This window comes from Odocoileus virginianus, chromosome 26, assembly GCF_023699985.2.
Source record: "Odocoileus virginianus isolate 20LAN1187 ecotype Illinois chromosome 26, Ovbor_1.2, whole genome shotgun sequence".
NCBI lineage: Eukaryota > Metazoa > Chordata > Mammalia > Artiodactyla > Cervidae > Odocoileus > Odocoileus virginianus.
In genome coordinates, this window is record NC_069699.1 from 46,436,796 (window position 1) to 46,452,078 (window position 15,283).

A 15,283-nucleotide genomic window follows, 5' to 3' on the forward strand; every position below is an offset into this window, starting at 1 on the left:
ACACCCCCTCTCACCCAGGCTGGCACGTAACATTGAGCAGAGTTCTCTGTGCTATACCGTAAGTCCTTGTTGGTTATACTTTTGTTTTTGTTTTTGTTATCCATTTTTAAAAAATAATTTTATTTATTTTAATATAGTTGATATACAGTATTGTTTTTGAGTTCTACACCAACCTGATTCAGTTCTACATATACCTGTACCTGTACCTTCTTGGATATTTTACCCACAAAGGTCATTACAGGTTGAGTTGCGTGTCTTCTGCTATTTCATACATCCTTGCTGATTATGTGTTTTACACACACACATATACGTATATTTACTGTGTATTTATGTGTTGTGTTCTGTCAGTCTTAGCCTTCTAATTTATTCTTCTCCCATCCCCAACTGTTCCCTTTAATAAATTTAAGTTCCTTTTTTTAGTCATTCTTCTCTTTTGTTAGTATACTAGTTCATTTGTATCAGGGTTTTGATTCCACCATTAAGTGATATCAATGATATTTGTTTTTCTCTGTCTGACTCTCTCTACCTGGTGTAGTCATCTCTTTGTGTATCCAAGTGCCACAAATGGCGTGGTTTCATTCTGTTTTCTAGCTGAGTCGTTCATGGGGTATCTGTTGCATCTCTTTTTCTTCCTTTTATCGATGGATGTACTTTTGTTTTTTTTTTTTATGTACTTTTGGGTGGTTTCCACGGATTTCCTATTGTGAATAGTGGAACACGGAACTTTGGGCACAGGACTGTTTTTGAAGGATGGCTTTCTCTGTTACTGTCCCAGGACTGAGATATCCAGGGCTTGTGGTATCACTTTGTTTTGTTTTGGAAATAACTTCCATAGTGTTCTATATTTCAAAGTGGCTACTGACAGCATATTTGCCCCAACAGTGCAGTAGGGACCCTTTTCTACCCAGCCTCACTTGCATTTTTTTTTCTCTCTCTCGCATTTATTGTGTAGACTTTTTGATACCTGGTATAGGGGTTACAGATTTGTCATTTTGATTTGCATTTTACTAATCACTGGAGATGCTGAACAACTTACCATTTGACTTTTTGTTTCCTGTAAATAGGAGTGTAGTAACACTTAGCTCTTGCCATTCATTTCTTGAGAGTGAGCCCCATGTTCAAGTTGATTTCCTTGACCTACCAGAAGACACTCCTTGAGGGCAGGCGTCACTCACAGCCCTGCAGTCCTTGTGAATGGTAACCAACTGCCCTTTGTCTGGGCTTCAAACTTGATGTTACGAGAAGAGCCCACGAGGCGGCAGCACTTTCCCCCACCCACCCTGGTGTTTCCAGCCAGCGGACCTTTCATCACCTCAGGGAATGCCGTTTTCCTGGGTGGTCCATCCGAGTGCAAAGTGCCCGAAGAAAGAGCCAAGGGTTTGTGACTCATCCCATGTCTGTCCTGCTCTCCAGGCTCTGCTCTCCACCTCCCACTCCGGAGACACATCTCAGGCCCTGCAGTAGTGTTTGCTGAGGGTGCTGCTGTTTGGAGGTGGGGCGACCCAAAGGAATCAGTGCTTAAGTGGGTTCCCCAGGAGTGGGAGCCATGGAGACACGGAGGCTTTCCAAAGCTCTTACTACTTAGTGACTTCAGATCCTTCCAGGTGCCCTAGGCTAGCCTTAGCTGATAGAGGGCCAGCCTGCGTTACAAGGCTGTGGTCCCATCCAGAGGGTCGTAGGTTACACAGGTGCAGTTCAGTTCAGTCGCTCAGTCGTGTCCGACTCTCTGCGACCCCATGAATCGCAGCACGCCAGGCCTCCCTGTCCATCACCAACTCCTGGAGTCCACCCAAACCCATGTCCATTGAGTCGCTGATGCCATCCAACCATCTCATCCTCTGTCATCCCCTTCTCTTCCTGCCCTCAATCATTCCCAGCATCAGGGTCTTTTCAAATGAGTCAGCTCTTCACAACAGGTGGCCAAAGTATTGGAGTTTCAGCTTCAGCATCAGTCCTTCCAATGAATATTCAGGACTGATCTCCTTTAGGATGGACTGGTTGGATCTCCTTACAGTCCAAGGGACTCTCAAGAGTCTCCTCCAACACCACAGGTGCAAGGGAGCCTGATTTGCTGGCCCAGGCTCCACAGCTCTCTCAAAGTTAGCCCAGGACAGCTTGGGCCCTAGGCCTGCAGGGGCTCTGTGGGTGTGACGCCAGTCCAGGAGACATAGTCCTCCTCGAATAGAATAGGCAGTCCAGCCTCTGTTTTTTTTTTTTTTTTTTTAATTTAATTTCCACTTTGTTCTGCAATATAGTTGATCTAGAATATTGTTTCTGAGTTCTTCACCAACCTGATTCAGTTCTACATATACCTGTACCTGTACTTTCCTCGGGTGCTTTATCCACAAAGGTCATTACAGAGTGTTGAGGAGAGTGTCTCGTGCCATTTCATTCATCCATGCGGATTCTGGTTTTATATAGATGTTTATTTACTACTATGTATTAACAGACTGGTTGCAAATAGGAAAAGGAGTATGTCAAGGCTGTATGTTGTCACCGTGCTTAGATGGATGGATGAAGCACAAGCTGGAGTCAAGATTGCTGGGAGAAATATCAATAACTTCAGATATGCAGATGACACCACCCTTATGGCAGAAAGTGAAGAATTAAAGAGCCTCTTGATGAAAGTGAAAGAGGAGAGTGAAAAAGTTGGCCTAAAGCTCAACATTCAGAAAACTAAGATCATGGCATCTGGTCCCATCACTTCATGGCAAATAGATGGGGAAACAGTGGAGACAATGGCAGACTTTATTTTTGGGGAGCTCCAAAATCACTGCAGATGGTGACTGCGGCCATGAAATTAAAAGATGCTTACTCCTTGGAAGGAAAGTTATGACCAACCTAGACAGCATGTTAAAAAGCAGAGGCAATACTTTGCCAACAAAGGTCCATCTAGTCAAAGCTATGGTTTTTCCCGTAGTCATGTATGGATGTGAGAGTTGGAATATAAAGAAAGCTGAGCGCCGAAGAATGGATGCTTTTGAACTGTGGTGTTGGAGAAGACTCTTGAGAGTCCCTTGGACTGCAAGGAGATCCAGCCAGTCCATCCTAAAGGAGATCAGTCCTGGGTGTTCTTTGGAAGGACTGATGTTCAAGCTGAAACTCCAATACTTAGGCCACCTGATGCGGAGAGCTGACTCATTTGAAAAGACCCTGATGTTGGGAAAGATTGAAGGAGGGAGGAGAAGGGGATGACAGAAAATGAGATGGCATCACTGACTCAATGGACATGAGTTTGAGTAAACTCTGGGAGTTGGTGATGGACAGGGAGGCCTGGCGTGCTGCGATTCATGGGGTCGCAAAGAGTCGGACACGACTGAGCGACTGAACTGATGTATTGACTTGTCATTTTCTGTCACTCCCAGCATTCTCATTTATTCTTCTTCCCACCCCAGTTGTTCCTATGGTAAATTTAATATTTTTTTTTAGTCCTCCTTCTGTATCGTTAGTACACTAGTTCTGTTGTATCAGTGTTTCAGTTCCACCTCTAAGGGATATCAATGATATGTGTTTTTCTCTGAGTTTCGCTCAGGTGGACTGAGTGGCTGAACTGAGCTGAGCTTTCATCACGTTAGAGAAAGCCGTTTTCCTGGGTGGTCCGTTTGAGTGGAAAGTGCCAGACAGTTTGTGATTCATTCCCTCTTCCCTCTTGCCCTTCAGGCTCTGCTGTCCCCACCCCTACCGGGAGACACATCTCAAGCCCTGCAGTAGTGTTTGCTGAGGGTGCTGCTGTTTGGAGGTGGAGCGACCCACAGGAATCAGTGCTTAAGTGGGTTCCCCAGGAGCAGGAGCCATGGAGACCAGGAGGCTTTCCAAAGCTCTTACTACTTAGTGACTTCAGATCCTTCCAGGTGCCCTAGGCTAGCCTTAGCTGATAGAGGGCCAGCCTGCGTTACAAGGCTGTGGTCCCCCCCAGAGGGCTGTAGGAAGCACAGGTCTTCGGGGGGCGCACGTGCCTGCACAGGCTCTTCTGCTCGCTCAGGCTGTCCAGGCCTCGTGGGTGTGACACCAGCGCAGGTGACCTGGACCACCTGGAACAGGGTAGGCAGTCCAGATTTATTTTCTTTAATTCCCATTTTGTATTGTAATATAGATGGTACAGTGGTGTTCTGCTGTTCTACATCACCCTGGTTTAGTTAAATATATAACTGTACCTATATTTTCTTGGGTCATTTACCCACAGAGGGTATTACCGTGTGGTGAGTAGAGTCTCTTGTGGTATTTCGTACATCCTTGGTGAGTCTGTGTTTTATATGTATATATACATATATACATACATTATTTATTTGTGCTTTCCTGTCAATCCCACCATCGCATTTTTTCCCTCCACTCCCCATCTATTCCCGTTAGTAAATTAAGTTCTTTTTGTGGTCTCCCTCCTGTATTGTTAGTACAGTAGTTCAGTTGTTCGGGGTTTGGAGTCCCCGTTTGTGATATGAATGATACGTGTTTTTCCCTGTCTGACTGCGTACTTAGCGCAGTCCTCTCCTGCTGTGTCGCAGAGCCACAAATGGCATGGTTTCACTCTGTTTTCATGCTGACTACTAGCTCATGGTATGTTTGTTCCATGTCTTTTTCTTTCATTAATTAATGAATGTACTTACCGGTGGTTTCAATGGCTATGCTGTTTTGGATATTGGAGCAAATACCATTTGAATGCATATATGTCTTTTCAAAGGATGGTTTTCTCCAAGTATATTCCCAGGAGTGCGATTTCCAGAGCTTGTGGTAGCAGTCTGTTTCATTGTGGAAAGAACTTCCATAGTGTTCCCCAGAGCGGCCGTTGCCAGTTTATATTTGCACTAACCGTGTAGTAGTGTTCCCTTCTGTCCCCAGCCTCTCTTGAATTTTTTGTGTGTAGCCCTTTGGATAACTGGTGTTAGGGTTTACCGATTTGTCATTTAGATTTGCATTTTTCTGATCACTGAAGGTGCTGAACACCTGACCATTAGACTTGTGTGTGTGTGTGTAAAGAAAGAATGTAGTAAAATTTAGCTCTTGCAGTTGGTTTCCTGAGAGTGAGCCCGGTTTTCAAGTCGATTTTCTTGACCTGCCAGAGGATATTGCTTGAGGGCAGGCGTCACTCACCGCTCTGCAAACCTAAGTGCCCCTAAGCGCCTTTTGAAAGCGGCTGTTACTAGTCGTGGCCACAAGGCGGCAGCTCTTCCCCTTCCTCTCCCCTGTGTTTCAGGCAGTCTGATCCTTCCTGAGCCTTAGAGAAAGCCGTTTCCTGGGTGGTCCGTTAGAGTGGAACTTGCCAGGAGAAATAGCCATTAGCTTGTGATTCAATACCTCTTCCTTCTTGCCCTTCAGGGTCCTCCCTCTCCTCCCACCCTGGAGACAGATTTCAAGCCCTGCATGAGTTTTATTCAGGGTTCTGTGGTTTTAGGTGGGGCGACCAAAAGGAAGCCTGTGCTAAGTGGGTCCCCAGGACCAGGAGCCGTGGAGGCCGGGAGACTTGGCGGAGCTCTTACTGCCCAGTAGCCCCAACATCCCTTCAGGTGTACTAGGCTGGCCTGAGCTCTTAGAGGATCAGCTTGCATTCCCAGGCTGTGGTCCCAACTAGAGGGGAGCAGGAAGTACAGGTGCGAGGTGGCACTCATTTGGAGGCACCAACCCTTCAGCTCTCAGATTCACCCCAGGCCACCCTGGGACCCAAGACAGTTCAGGCTTCACTACTCTGACCCTGCCCATGGGGCACTGGCCTCGTGCAATAGAATAGGTAGGCCCCAGTCTATTTTTTTAAAATATCATTTCCATATTCTGTTGCATTATAGGTGATACACAGTGTTTTTATTTCTGCAGCAACCTGATTGAGTTACACATAGACTTTTACCTGTTCCTTCTCCGGTGCTTTACCCATGTGGGTTATTACAGAGTGTTGACTAAGCGCCTTCTGCTATCTCATATGGCCTTGCTTGTTAAATATATTTATGTGTGTGGGGTGTATATTTATTTGACAGAAAACCACAATTTCAACGTCCTAATTTATTCTCCTCCTCTCTAACCTTTACCTTTGGTAAATCTAAGTTTCTTTTTAGTATCTCATCTGTTTTTTTAGTACCTCCATTGTATCAGTGTTTAGATTGCACTTCTAAGTGTTATAAGCAGTGTTTTTCTTTGTCTATTTCGTGTAATCATGCCTTGCTGGGTCCAAGTGCCCAGAGATGGCATGGTTTCATTCTGTTTACTGGCTGAGCACCAGTCCATGGAGCGGTTGTGGTAAGCCTTTTTTCCTCATTTATCTGTGATTCGACATTTCCATGGTTTCGGGTGGTATTCTATCTTGGATTATGGCACAAGGACGGTTGGGTTTCACGTGTCTTTTCAAGGATGGTTTTCTCTGGCTATAGGCCCAGGACTGGGATTCCCAGAGCTTGTGGTAGCATTGTTTTTTGGTTTTTAAAGAAGCTTTATAGTTTTTCGACAGAGTGGCTATTTCCAGTTTACACTCGAACCAGTAGTGCTGTAGGGTTCTCTGTGTCTTCTCCAGCGTTTTTTGTGTAGTGACTTTCTGATGACTTGTGTGATGGGTTGCTTCATTGTCACTTTAATTTGCATGCATTAATCATTAGAGATGCTGAGCATCTTTTCAGTTGATTTTTGTTTTAAAGTGTAAAATTTAGCTCTGGCAATTGATTTAACTGCTCTGAAGTGTTGGTTTTAAAGTTCTGTTACAAGCAGCGACCACAAGGTGGGCACCACCTTCTGCCCCAGCCTGTTAATTCGGGCGAGCTGAGGCTTCATGGCTCTTAGAGAAAGCTGTGTTCCTGGGTTGTCAGTTTGAGTGGGATGCCCAAAGAAACAGCCAAGAGTCTGTGACTCATCACCGCTTCCCTCTTGCCCTTCAGGCTGCTGCTGTCTGCTTCTACCTGATAGACAAATCCCAGGTTCTGCAAAAGTGCTGTCTAAGGATGCTGTGGTTTGGAGGTGGGGTGACTCGAAGGAAGCAGTCTCTAATTGGGATCCCAGGAACTTTTCACAGCCCTTCCTGCCCAGCGGCTCCTGCATCCTGAAGTTGTGGCCCCAGCCAGTCGGGACCAGGCACTGAAGTCAAGTGGGGTCTTCCCGTCCGGCTCGGCTCCCTCAGCCCCAAGCACACCTTAAAGTGTAGCCTTGGGATGAAGCCTGCTCAGGCTCCAGGGATGTGACGCCAGACCAGGTTGCAAAGGCCTGAGGGAATAGAATTAGCAGTCTGTCTTTTCACTCTCAATCTTTATTGCACTCTGTGTGATATACAGTGTTGTGTTTGAGTTCCCTAGCCACTTGATTCTGCTGTACAGATTGCTGTAAGAATCCTTTTTCAGATCCGTAACTCAGGTAGGTTATTCCAGGGCGCTTGAGGCGCTGTGCAGTCCACTCTAAGGAAGTAGTCTGGAGATAACCACCTCACAACCAGGAGACCTGCAGACAAGGTGAGGGTTTAAGGCTCTTTGCAGCTTCGAGGGTTCACGCCTAGACAGCAAGAAATAGACGAAAGAGAGTGAGATCTATAGAGAGAAACTGTCAGAGAGACTGTAAAGATGAAAAGTGGGGAGAATGATAGAGACAGCGAAAGGATGAGAGAGGAGAGGAAGAAAGGAATGGGGAAAGAAACATCGTGAGAGCAAGGGAGAGAAACAGGGAGAGAAAGTAAGAGCGAGCGGCAGACTGAAAGGAGGGCAGATACAGAAAGAGATCAAAGATAGAGGGGGAGGGAAGGGAGAACAAGAGAGAAAGGAAGATAGAGGAGGAGGAAGGAGGAGGGAATCAAGAAAGGAAGGATTGCAGAAAGAGAGGGAAAGAGAAATCAAGGAAGATACAGAGAAAGGAGTAAAGAATGAGAGGAAGAGGGAAATGGAGTGAGAGGACATGTAAAGAAGACAGAAAGGAAGAGTGAAATGTAGAGACAGACAAAAAGGAAGGCAGGAGAGAGAGAAAAAGTTAAAGCAAAAGGAATACAGAGGAATGTGATAGAAATAATGAGAGGAATCAAGAAAGGGAGAGAGAAGGAAAGAGTGAAAGAAAATCAGAAGAAAGGAAGTTAGAGACAGAAATACAGTAACAGAAAGAGAAGACAGAGCAAAGAGGAAGAATGGAAGGGAGAGAGAAAGAGAAAGAAATAGAGGCGAAGGGAGGTGGGAAAAGAGAAGGGTAGGAAAAAGGAAAGATGAAGGAAGATAGAGGGAAGGAGAGAGTAAGAGACAGAAAGAGGACAGAGAAAGAGACTGAAAGATAAAGGCAGGAAGCAAGGACGATAGAGGAGAAGAATGAAAGGAGGAAAGAAGATTGAGGGGAAAGAGTGTGAAATAGAGAAAGGGAGAAAGAGGAGAGAGATGGGGGGAAGGAAGGAATCAAGAAAGGAATTAGGGAGAAAGCGAGGGAAGGAGCGAGAGAAAGAGAACCAGAGGAAGGAAGGAAGGAAAAAATAAAGAGAAAAGGAGGAGAGAGAGAAAGAGTAATGGGAAGACAGAGTGAGAGAGAAGCAAGAGAGAAATAGAGGAAAAGGAAGGGGGGAAAAGAGGATAGAAAAAAAGGAGGAAGGAGAGAGTGAAAGACTTTAAAGGAAGGAAGGGAGAGAGAAGAGAATCGTGAATGTTGAGAGGGAGCAAGGAGAGAAAGAAAGGGAGGGTGAGGGAAAGAGAATTAAAGTGAAGGAGGAAGGAACAGAGAGAAAGCAAAAGAAAGGCTAGAGATGGAGAGGAAGGAAGGAATCAAGGAAGGGAGAATGAGAGAAAGAGAAATGCAACGAGAGGGGACAGAGAGAGAGAAAGGAAAGAATGAGGGGGAAATAGAATTATAGAGAGAAGGAAGGAGAGAAAGGGGGGAAAGGATCAGGAATAGAGTAATAGAGGAGAGAAACAATGGAAGGAAGAGAGATTGAGAGAAAGATGAAGAAAGGAAAGAGGGAGAAAGTGTTAGAGGGAGAAAAAGAGGATGGAAGAGACAGACAGGGAAATTGAAGGAGAAATAGAGGGGGAAGAAAAAGAGAGAAGGAAAGAAATAGGGGAAGGAAGATAGAGAGGGAATAGACAAGAGAGAGGAAGCGAGGAAGGCAGAGTAGGATAGAAAAAAGGGAAAGAGGAAAGGAGAAGGTAAGAGGAAGAAATAGAGGGAGACAGAGGAAGAGAGACAGTAGGAAGGAAGGAGAATCAGAGACAGGAACAAAGGGGGAATGAGAGAGAAATACAGAGACAAAGAAAAAAGGAGAGAGGAAGAGGATGGGTGAAAGAGACGAAGGAAGAGGAAGGAAGCAAGAGAAAGAAAGGGACACAGAGGGAGAGAAAGGAAGGGAAAGATATGACAGAAATGAGTGAGAAATAGAGGAGAAGGGAGAGAGAAAGGGGGATGAGGGAATGGGAGCATAATAGAGCAGAGAGGAAGGAAGGGAAATAGGAAGACGGAAAGAAATGGGATAGGGAAAGAATAGGGAAGGAGAGAAAGAGCAAAAAAAAAAGAGACAAAGATAGGAAGAAAGAAATGGACTGAGGGGAACAGAAAGAGGGCAGAAAGAGAGTAAGAGACAGGAAGGAAGGGAGACAGAAAGAAGAGGAAGGGTGGAAAGAATGAGAGGAAGGAAGGGGAAAGAGGCAGAGGGGAGGAACGCAAGGGAGAGGAAGAGGGAGAGAAACAGAGGAGAGAAAAGAGAGAAGGGAGCGAGAGCATGAGACAGCGGGCGTTAGAGAAAGAAGGGCAGAAGTCACCAGAGGAGAAGAGAGGGAACAGAAGAGTGGAAGAGAATCAGACGGAGAGAAGGAGGAGAGAGGCAGAGAGGAAGGAAGAAATGAAAGAGGGAAACAGGAAGGAGAGAAGAGAGTGAGGGAAGGAGAATCAGCAGAAGAGGAGGAGGAGGGCGGGGGAGAAATAGAGGAAGGAGGAGACACGGAGGGAAGGAAAGAACAAGGGGGAAATAATACTAGAGAAGGAATGAGAATGAGAGAAAGAGCAAAAGAAAATCAGAGAAAGGAAGAAAGAGATAAAGAGCGAAAAGGAGAGAGGAGCAGGGGAGGAAAGAGAAACAGTAATGGAGAGGGTGAGGGGAGGAAGAGGAACAGTGGAAGGCAGAGAGAGTGAGAGGGAGAGACGGGAACAGAGGGGAAGGGAGGAAAACACATGAGAGAGACGGGAGAGAGAAAATGAGGGAAACAGATGGAAAGAAAGGGAGGGAGAAGGAAGACAGAAACAGGGAGGGAGGGAGGGAGGAAGACAGACAGACTGAAATTGAAAAAGACTGAGAGAAGGGGCAAGGAGGGGAAAAAGGGACAGAAAGGAGTTAGAGAGAGGAGAGGAGAGAGAGACAATCAAAGGAAGGAAGGGAGAGAGGAGAGAAACTGTGAAAAGGAGCGCGAAAGTGAGAGAGACGAAGGAAGGAACAGTGACAGGAAGGATGAGGAAGGACGGAAGGAGACGGGGGAAGAGAGGCTCAAAGGCAGGAAGACAGAGCGAGAGGGGTAGACAGGGCAGAAGGGGTGACAGAAAAAGGAAGAAAGATAAAGAAAAACAGGGAGGAAGGTAGAGAAAGAAGAAAGTAAAAGGAAGAAAGGAAGCAAGAGAGGGATACAGAGACAGAGGAAGGAGCAAAGAGCAAAAGAGAAAGGAACGAAGGGAAGAAAAGGAAGGGAGAGAGAAACAAAGGATGATAGAAAGGCGGAAGGAGAGAGGAAGGAAGGGGAGAGAGCAGGGAAGGAAGAAATGGAAGGAAAAAGCATTAGAGGAAGGAAGGCAGAGAGAGGAACAAAAGGGGAAAGAGGAAGGAAGGGAGGGATCAAGAGAGGAAGACAGAAGGAAGAGTGAGAGGAGGGAGATAAATAGACGAAGTGAGAGCAGGAAAGACAGGAAGGACGAGGGGAAAGAGAAGTAGAGAAAGAGAAAAGAGTAGAGAGAAAAAAGGGAGTTATAGAGTTTCAGAGCGTAAGAGAAAACAGAGAAGGAAGGAAGGAGGACAGAAATAGAGTAACGGAAAGACAGACTGAGAGAAGAAAGAAAGGAACAGGGGAAGGGAGAGAGAACAAGAGATGAAGACTCAGAGAGAGAGAAGGAAGGGGAAAGACTGAAAACAGACAGGAAGGAAGGAACCAAGGGAGAAAGAAGGAAGAGAAAATGAGAGGAGGAGAGCAGAGACACAGAAACGTGGAGAGGAAGGGAGGGGGAGAGAGAGAGAGAGAGACAGAGGAAGGGAGGGTGAGAGAGAGAGAGAGAGACAGAGGAAGGGAGGGGGAGAGAGAGAGAGAGAGAGACAGAGGAAGGGAGGGGGAGAGAGAGAGAGACAGAGGAAGGGAGGGGGAGAGAGAGAGAAAGAGACAGAGGAAGGGAGGGGGAGAGAGAGAGAGAGAGACAGAGGAAGGGAGGGGGAGAGAGAGAGAGAGAGAGAGACAGAGGAAGGGAGGGTGAGAGAGAGAGAGAGACAGAGGAAGGGAGGGTGAGAGAGAGAGAGAGACAGAGGAAGGGAGGGGGAGAGAGAGAGACAGAGGAAGGGAGGGGGAGAGAGAGAGAGAGACAGAGGAAGGGAGGGGGAGAGAGAGAGAGACAGAGGAAGGGAGGGGGAGAGAGAGAGAGAGACAGAGGAAGGGAGGGGGAGAGAGAGAGACAGAGGAAGGGAGGGGGAGAGAGAGAGAGACAGAGGAAGGGAGGGGGAGAGAGAGAGAGAGACAGAGGAAGGGAGGGGGAGAGAGAAAGAGAGAGACACAGGAAGGGAGGAAGGAGAGAGAAAGAGACAGACAGAGGAAGGGAGGGGGAGAGAGAAAGAGAGAGACAGACAGAGGAAGGGAGGGTGAGAGAGAAAGAGACAGAGGAAGGGAGGAAGGAGAGAGAAAGGGGGGATCGAAGGAAAGTGGAAAGGAAGGACGAGAGATGAAATACAGGGGAAGGAAGGAAGACAGATAATGAGAGAGAGGAAAAGACAGAAGGAGAGAAAGGGTGAGAGAAAAAGAGAGGCAGGAAGAAATAGAGGGAGGAAGGAAGAGTGAAAGAGAGGAGGAGAGCATGGGAAAGAAAGAAAGCAACAAAGCAAAGAAGAGTGAGGGGGGGGAAAGAGAGAAGGGAAGGAAGAAAGGGGATGGAAGATAGAGGCAAAAGAATGAGAGGAAGCAAGGGAAAGAGACAGAAAAAAGGGAGAGAAAAAGACGAAGGACAATGGATAGGCAGAAAGAGGGAAGGAGAGAGGAAGGAAGTGTAGGAAAGAAACAGAAGGAAACAAAAAGCATTAGAGAAAGAGGGGAAGAAATAGAGAAAGAAAATCAGAGAAGAAGAATGGAAGGACAGTAGAAGAGGAGAAAGGGAGGAAGAGAGGAGGAAGGCTGGAGAAAGAGATGGAAGGAAAGAGAGGAGGGAACAGAATCAGAGATGGAGAGAGGAAGGGAGGGAGAAAGATGTAGAGAAGGAAAGAATCAGAAAGAGACAAATGAAGGCAGAGAGTTAAGGTAAAACAGAGGGTAGAGGGAAAGAGAAGGGAACTAGGGAACATAACGATGAGGGTAGCGAGCCTGAGGGAAAGAAACGGAAAGCAAGAGAAAGACGGGACAGAAAAAAGAGAGGGGAAGGAAAGGATTCAAGAAAGGGAGAACGAGAGAGTGGAAAATACAAAGCGAAAGAGGAAGAAAGGAAGATAGAGAAGGAAGGAGGAGGAAAAGAGAACAACAGAGCAATGAGACAAGGAGCAAGAGGAAGGGAGAGAGAGACTGACTCACGCTCCAGGGGAGACGGCGCTCAAGCATCTCGGTCCGTAGGCAAGGCTGTCCTGGGCGAGGAAGCTGATCTAGGCTGGCTGGTCCCCACTTACCTTTTTCTTCCTTCTTCTTCCCTCGTTTCTTCCTCCCTTCCCTCCCCCCCCGCCCTTCCTTCCATTTTGGTTGCATTTTTACTTTATTTTGGTGTGTATTTGATTTACTCTGATGTTTTTTAGGTGTACAGTAACATGATTTAGTTATACATACATAGATATGTGTGTGTACAGTATATATGTATATATAGATCTATATACATATATATATATATATATAGATCTATATACATATATATATATATATATATATATATAGTGTATATATACTGTACACACACATACAGATTCTGACCCAGGGCTCAGTAGAATCCCCTGTGCTCCACATTAGGCCTTGGTCACTGTTACTTACACTACTGTGTATATGTCAGTTTTATGGGCAGGTGGCGCTAGTGGTAAAGAACCATCTGCCAGTGCAGGAGATATAGGAGACATGGGTTTGATCCCTGGATCGGGAAGATCGCCTGGAGAGGGACATGGCAACCCACTCCAGTATTCTCGCCTGGAGAATCCCATGGACAGAGGATCCTGTGAGCTACAGTCCATAGGGTCACAAAGAGTCGGACTCTCCTGAAGCGACTGAGCACGCACAAATGTCAGTCCTAACCTCCTGATTTATCCCAGACACACCACTCAACAGCAGGAGCGAACCTCCCCTCTCCACGGGCCCAGGCTTCTCTGAGGGTGCTTGAAGACAGTCCGTCTCCACCGCACCCCGTCCTGGGCCCTGCTGTGACCTCGGCAGCACCATCTTCCGCCGCACACCCCCCCCCCCCCCCCCAGCCACGCAGGGTCAGCCTGGTGACCAGCAACTATCTGGGTCTCCGGCTGCAGCTGCCGCCCTTACACACGAGCGTCCAGCTCTGCTGATGACCCGCACACCTTCCTGTGTTCACCTTTTTCAAGGGCTCCCGAAACCAGGGGCCACGTGGCGCTCTGTACATCCCAGGGTCAAGAGGAGCCTGTGTGTCCATCCACTCTGGGCCAAGGCTGGCATGGCCCAGGGGAGCTCAGGAGAGTGTGTGTGAGGCCTGGGGCGCCCACCCACACCCACCAGGAGCCGGATCTCAAACCCCAGTGCTGGTGGGTGAGCTGGCTGACCCACTGAGAGCCGAGACTAGTCACCTGGGTACTTACTGTCTGCATTGCCGGCCCCAGAGAGGTGCTTTTCACCTCTTTTGCGGACGGAGAAAGTGAGGCTTTGAAGACCAAGTCCTCTTACCTGGTTAACCCGCGTTAAGCTCTGCAGCAGGGATGTGGATCTTGGGTCTGTCAGGCTCTGTAATCTAAGGCCCTGGCATTTAGGGGCATCATCTGGGCCGGTGATCCAGCTACCCCAGAATCTGCCTGGATGTGCCCCTACTCCATGCCAAGGTGGGGTCTGGGCAGCCCCTCTGCATGGCCCAGCTCACGTCTCCTCCTAAAAGCACACTCGAGCCTCAGGAGGCCCTGCCCACCACACCTCCCAGGTTGTCTGATGTGGGGCCTGGCGCCTGCCCACCGCAGGCTGCCTTCCTGGCTCAGGCATCAGTCAGCCTTGAGGAGGGCAGCATCCTGTCCCGCGGGGTCATGAGGCTGGCGAGGTAACCCCCGCCATCACGCCTCCACCAGGGCAGACCAAGCGCCCCCGTCCTGCCCTCCCCAGGTGCCCGGAGCAGTACCCAGGCTGACTCAGGCTCCAGTGAGGACGAGGCAGCCAGCGAGGCCCGCAGCACTACCAGCGAGTGTCCCAGCCAGCTGAGCGCCGCCGCCGAGGAGAGCCTGGGTGAGAGGGGATGGGGTGCAGCGGGGACCCCGCGGGGCTCCAGGGGTGGGCCGGAAGGGGCATGACGAGCTGGCCTTGCAGGAGGGGAAGCCGTGGAAGAGCAGGGTCAGCAGGAGGACCTTGAGGAGAAGGTGAAGGAGTATGTGGACTGCCTCACAGACAAGAGGTACCCCGACCTCCAGCCAGCCCCGTCCCGCGTCCCTGCTTAGCCCGCGCCGGCTGCCAGGGCGGGCTGGCCCACGAAACCCCTTCTCCGTCCCCCAGTGCCAAGACCCGGCAGGGCGCTCTGGAGAGCCTGCGCCTGGCCCTCGCAGCCCGTCTGCTCCCCGACTTCTTGCTGGAGCGCCGCCTCACCCTGGCCGACGCCTTGGAAAAGTGCCTCAAGAAAGGTGGGGCCCGGGGTGCAGGGGGGCGGCCCTGAACCGGCTGGGTGCTGGCCCTCGCTGCCTGGACTGACCGCCGGCCTTCCCGCAGGCAAGGGCGAGGAGCAGGCCCTGGCCGCGGCCGTGCTGGGCCTGCTGTGCGTGCAGCTGGGCCCCGGCCCCAAGGGCGAGGAGTTCTTCCACAGCCTGCAGCCGCTGCTCGTCTCTGTGCTCAGCGACAGCGCGGCCAGCCCTGCCGCCCGGCTCCACGTGAGTGTCCTCGCCCGGGCTACCCCGCCTGCACCTCATCCCCCACCTCCGCCTCCAGGCTCCCCCTACTCTGAGGGTGAGCCCCGGCCGGCGGCGGGAAGCCCGGGCCTGCCTCTGACCACCGGCTGC

The 15,283-nt window shown here is 49.0% G+C and overlaps 1 protein-coding gene across 3 annotated transcripts in view; it reads left to right on the forward strand.

Moving 5' to 3' along the window:
* Positions 1-15,283, forward strand: part of IFRD2 (interferon related developmental regulator 2) — a 28,264-nt gene that overhangs the window by 11,020 nt on the left and 1,961 nt on the right. For all 3 annotated transcript variants that reach the window (XM_070456037.1, XM_070456036.1, XM_070456038.1), the window contains 4 exons: positions 14,403-14,522; positions 14,604-14,688; positions 14,787-14,911; positions 14,997-15,154. In XM_070456037.1, coding sequence (XP_070312138.1) covers positions 14,403-14,522; positions 14,604-14,688; positions 14,787-14,911; positions 14,997-15,154 — 488 coding nt within the window. The remainder of the gene's footprint in view (positions 1-14,402; positions 14,523-14,603; positions 14,689-14,786; positions 14,912-14,996; positions 15,155-15,283) is intronic.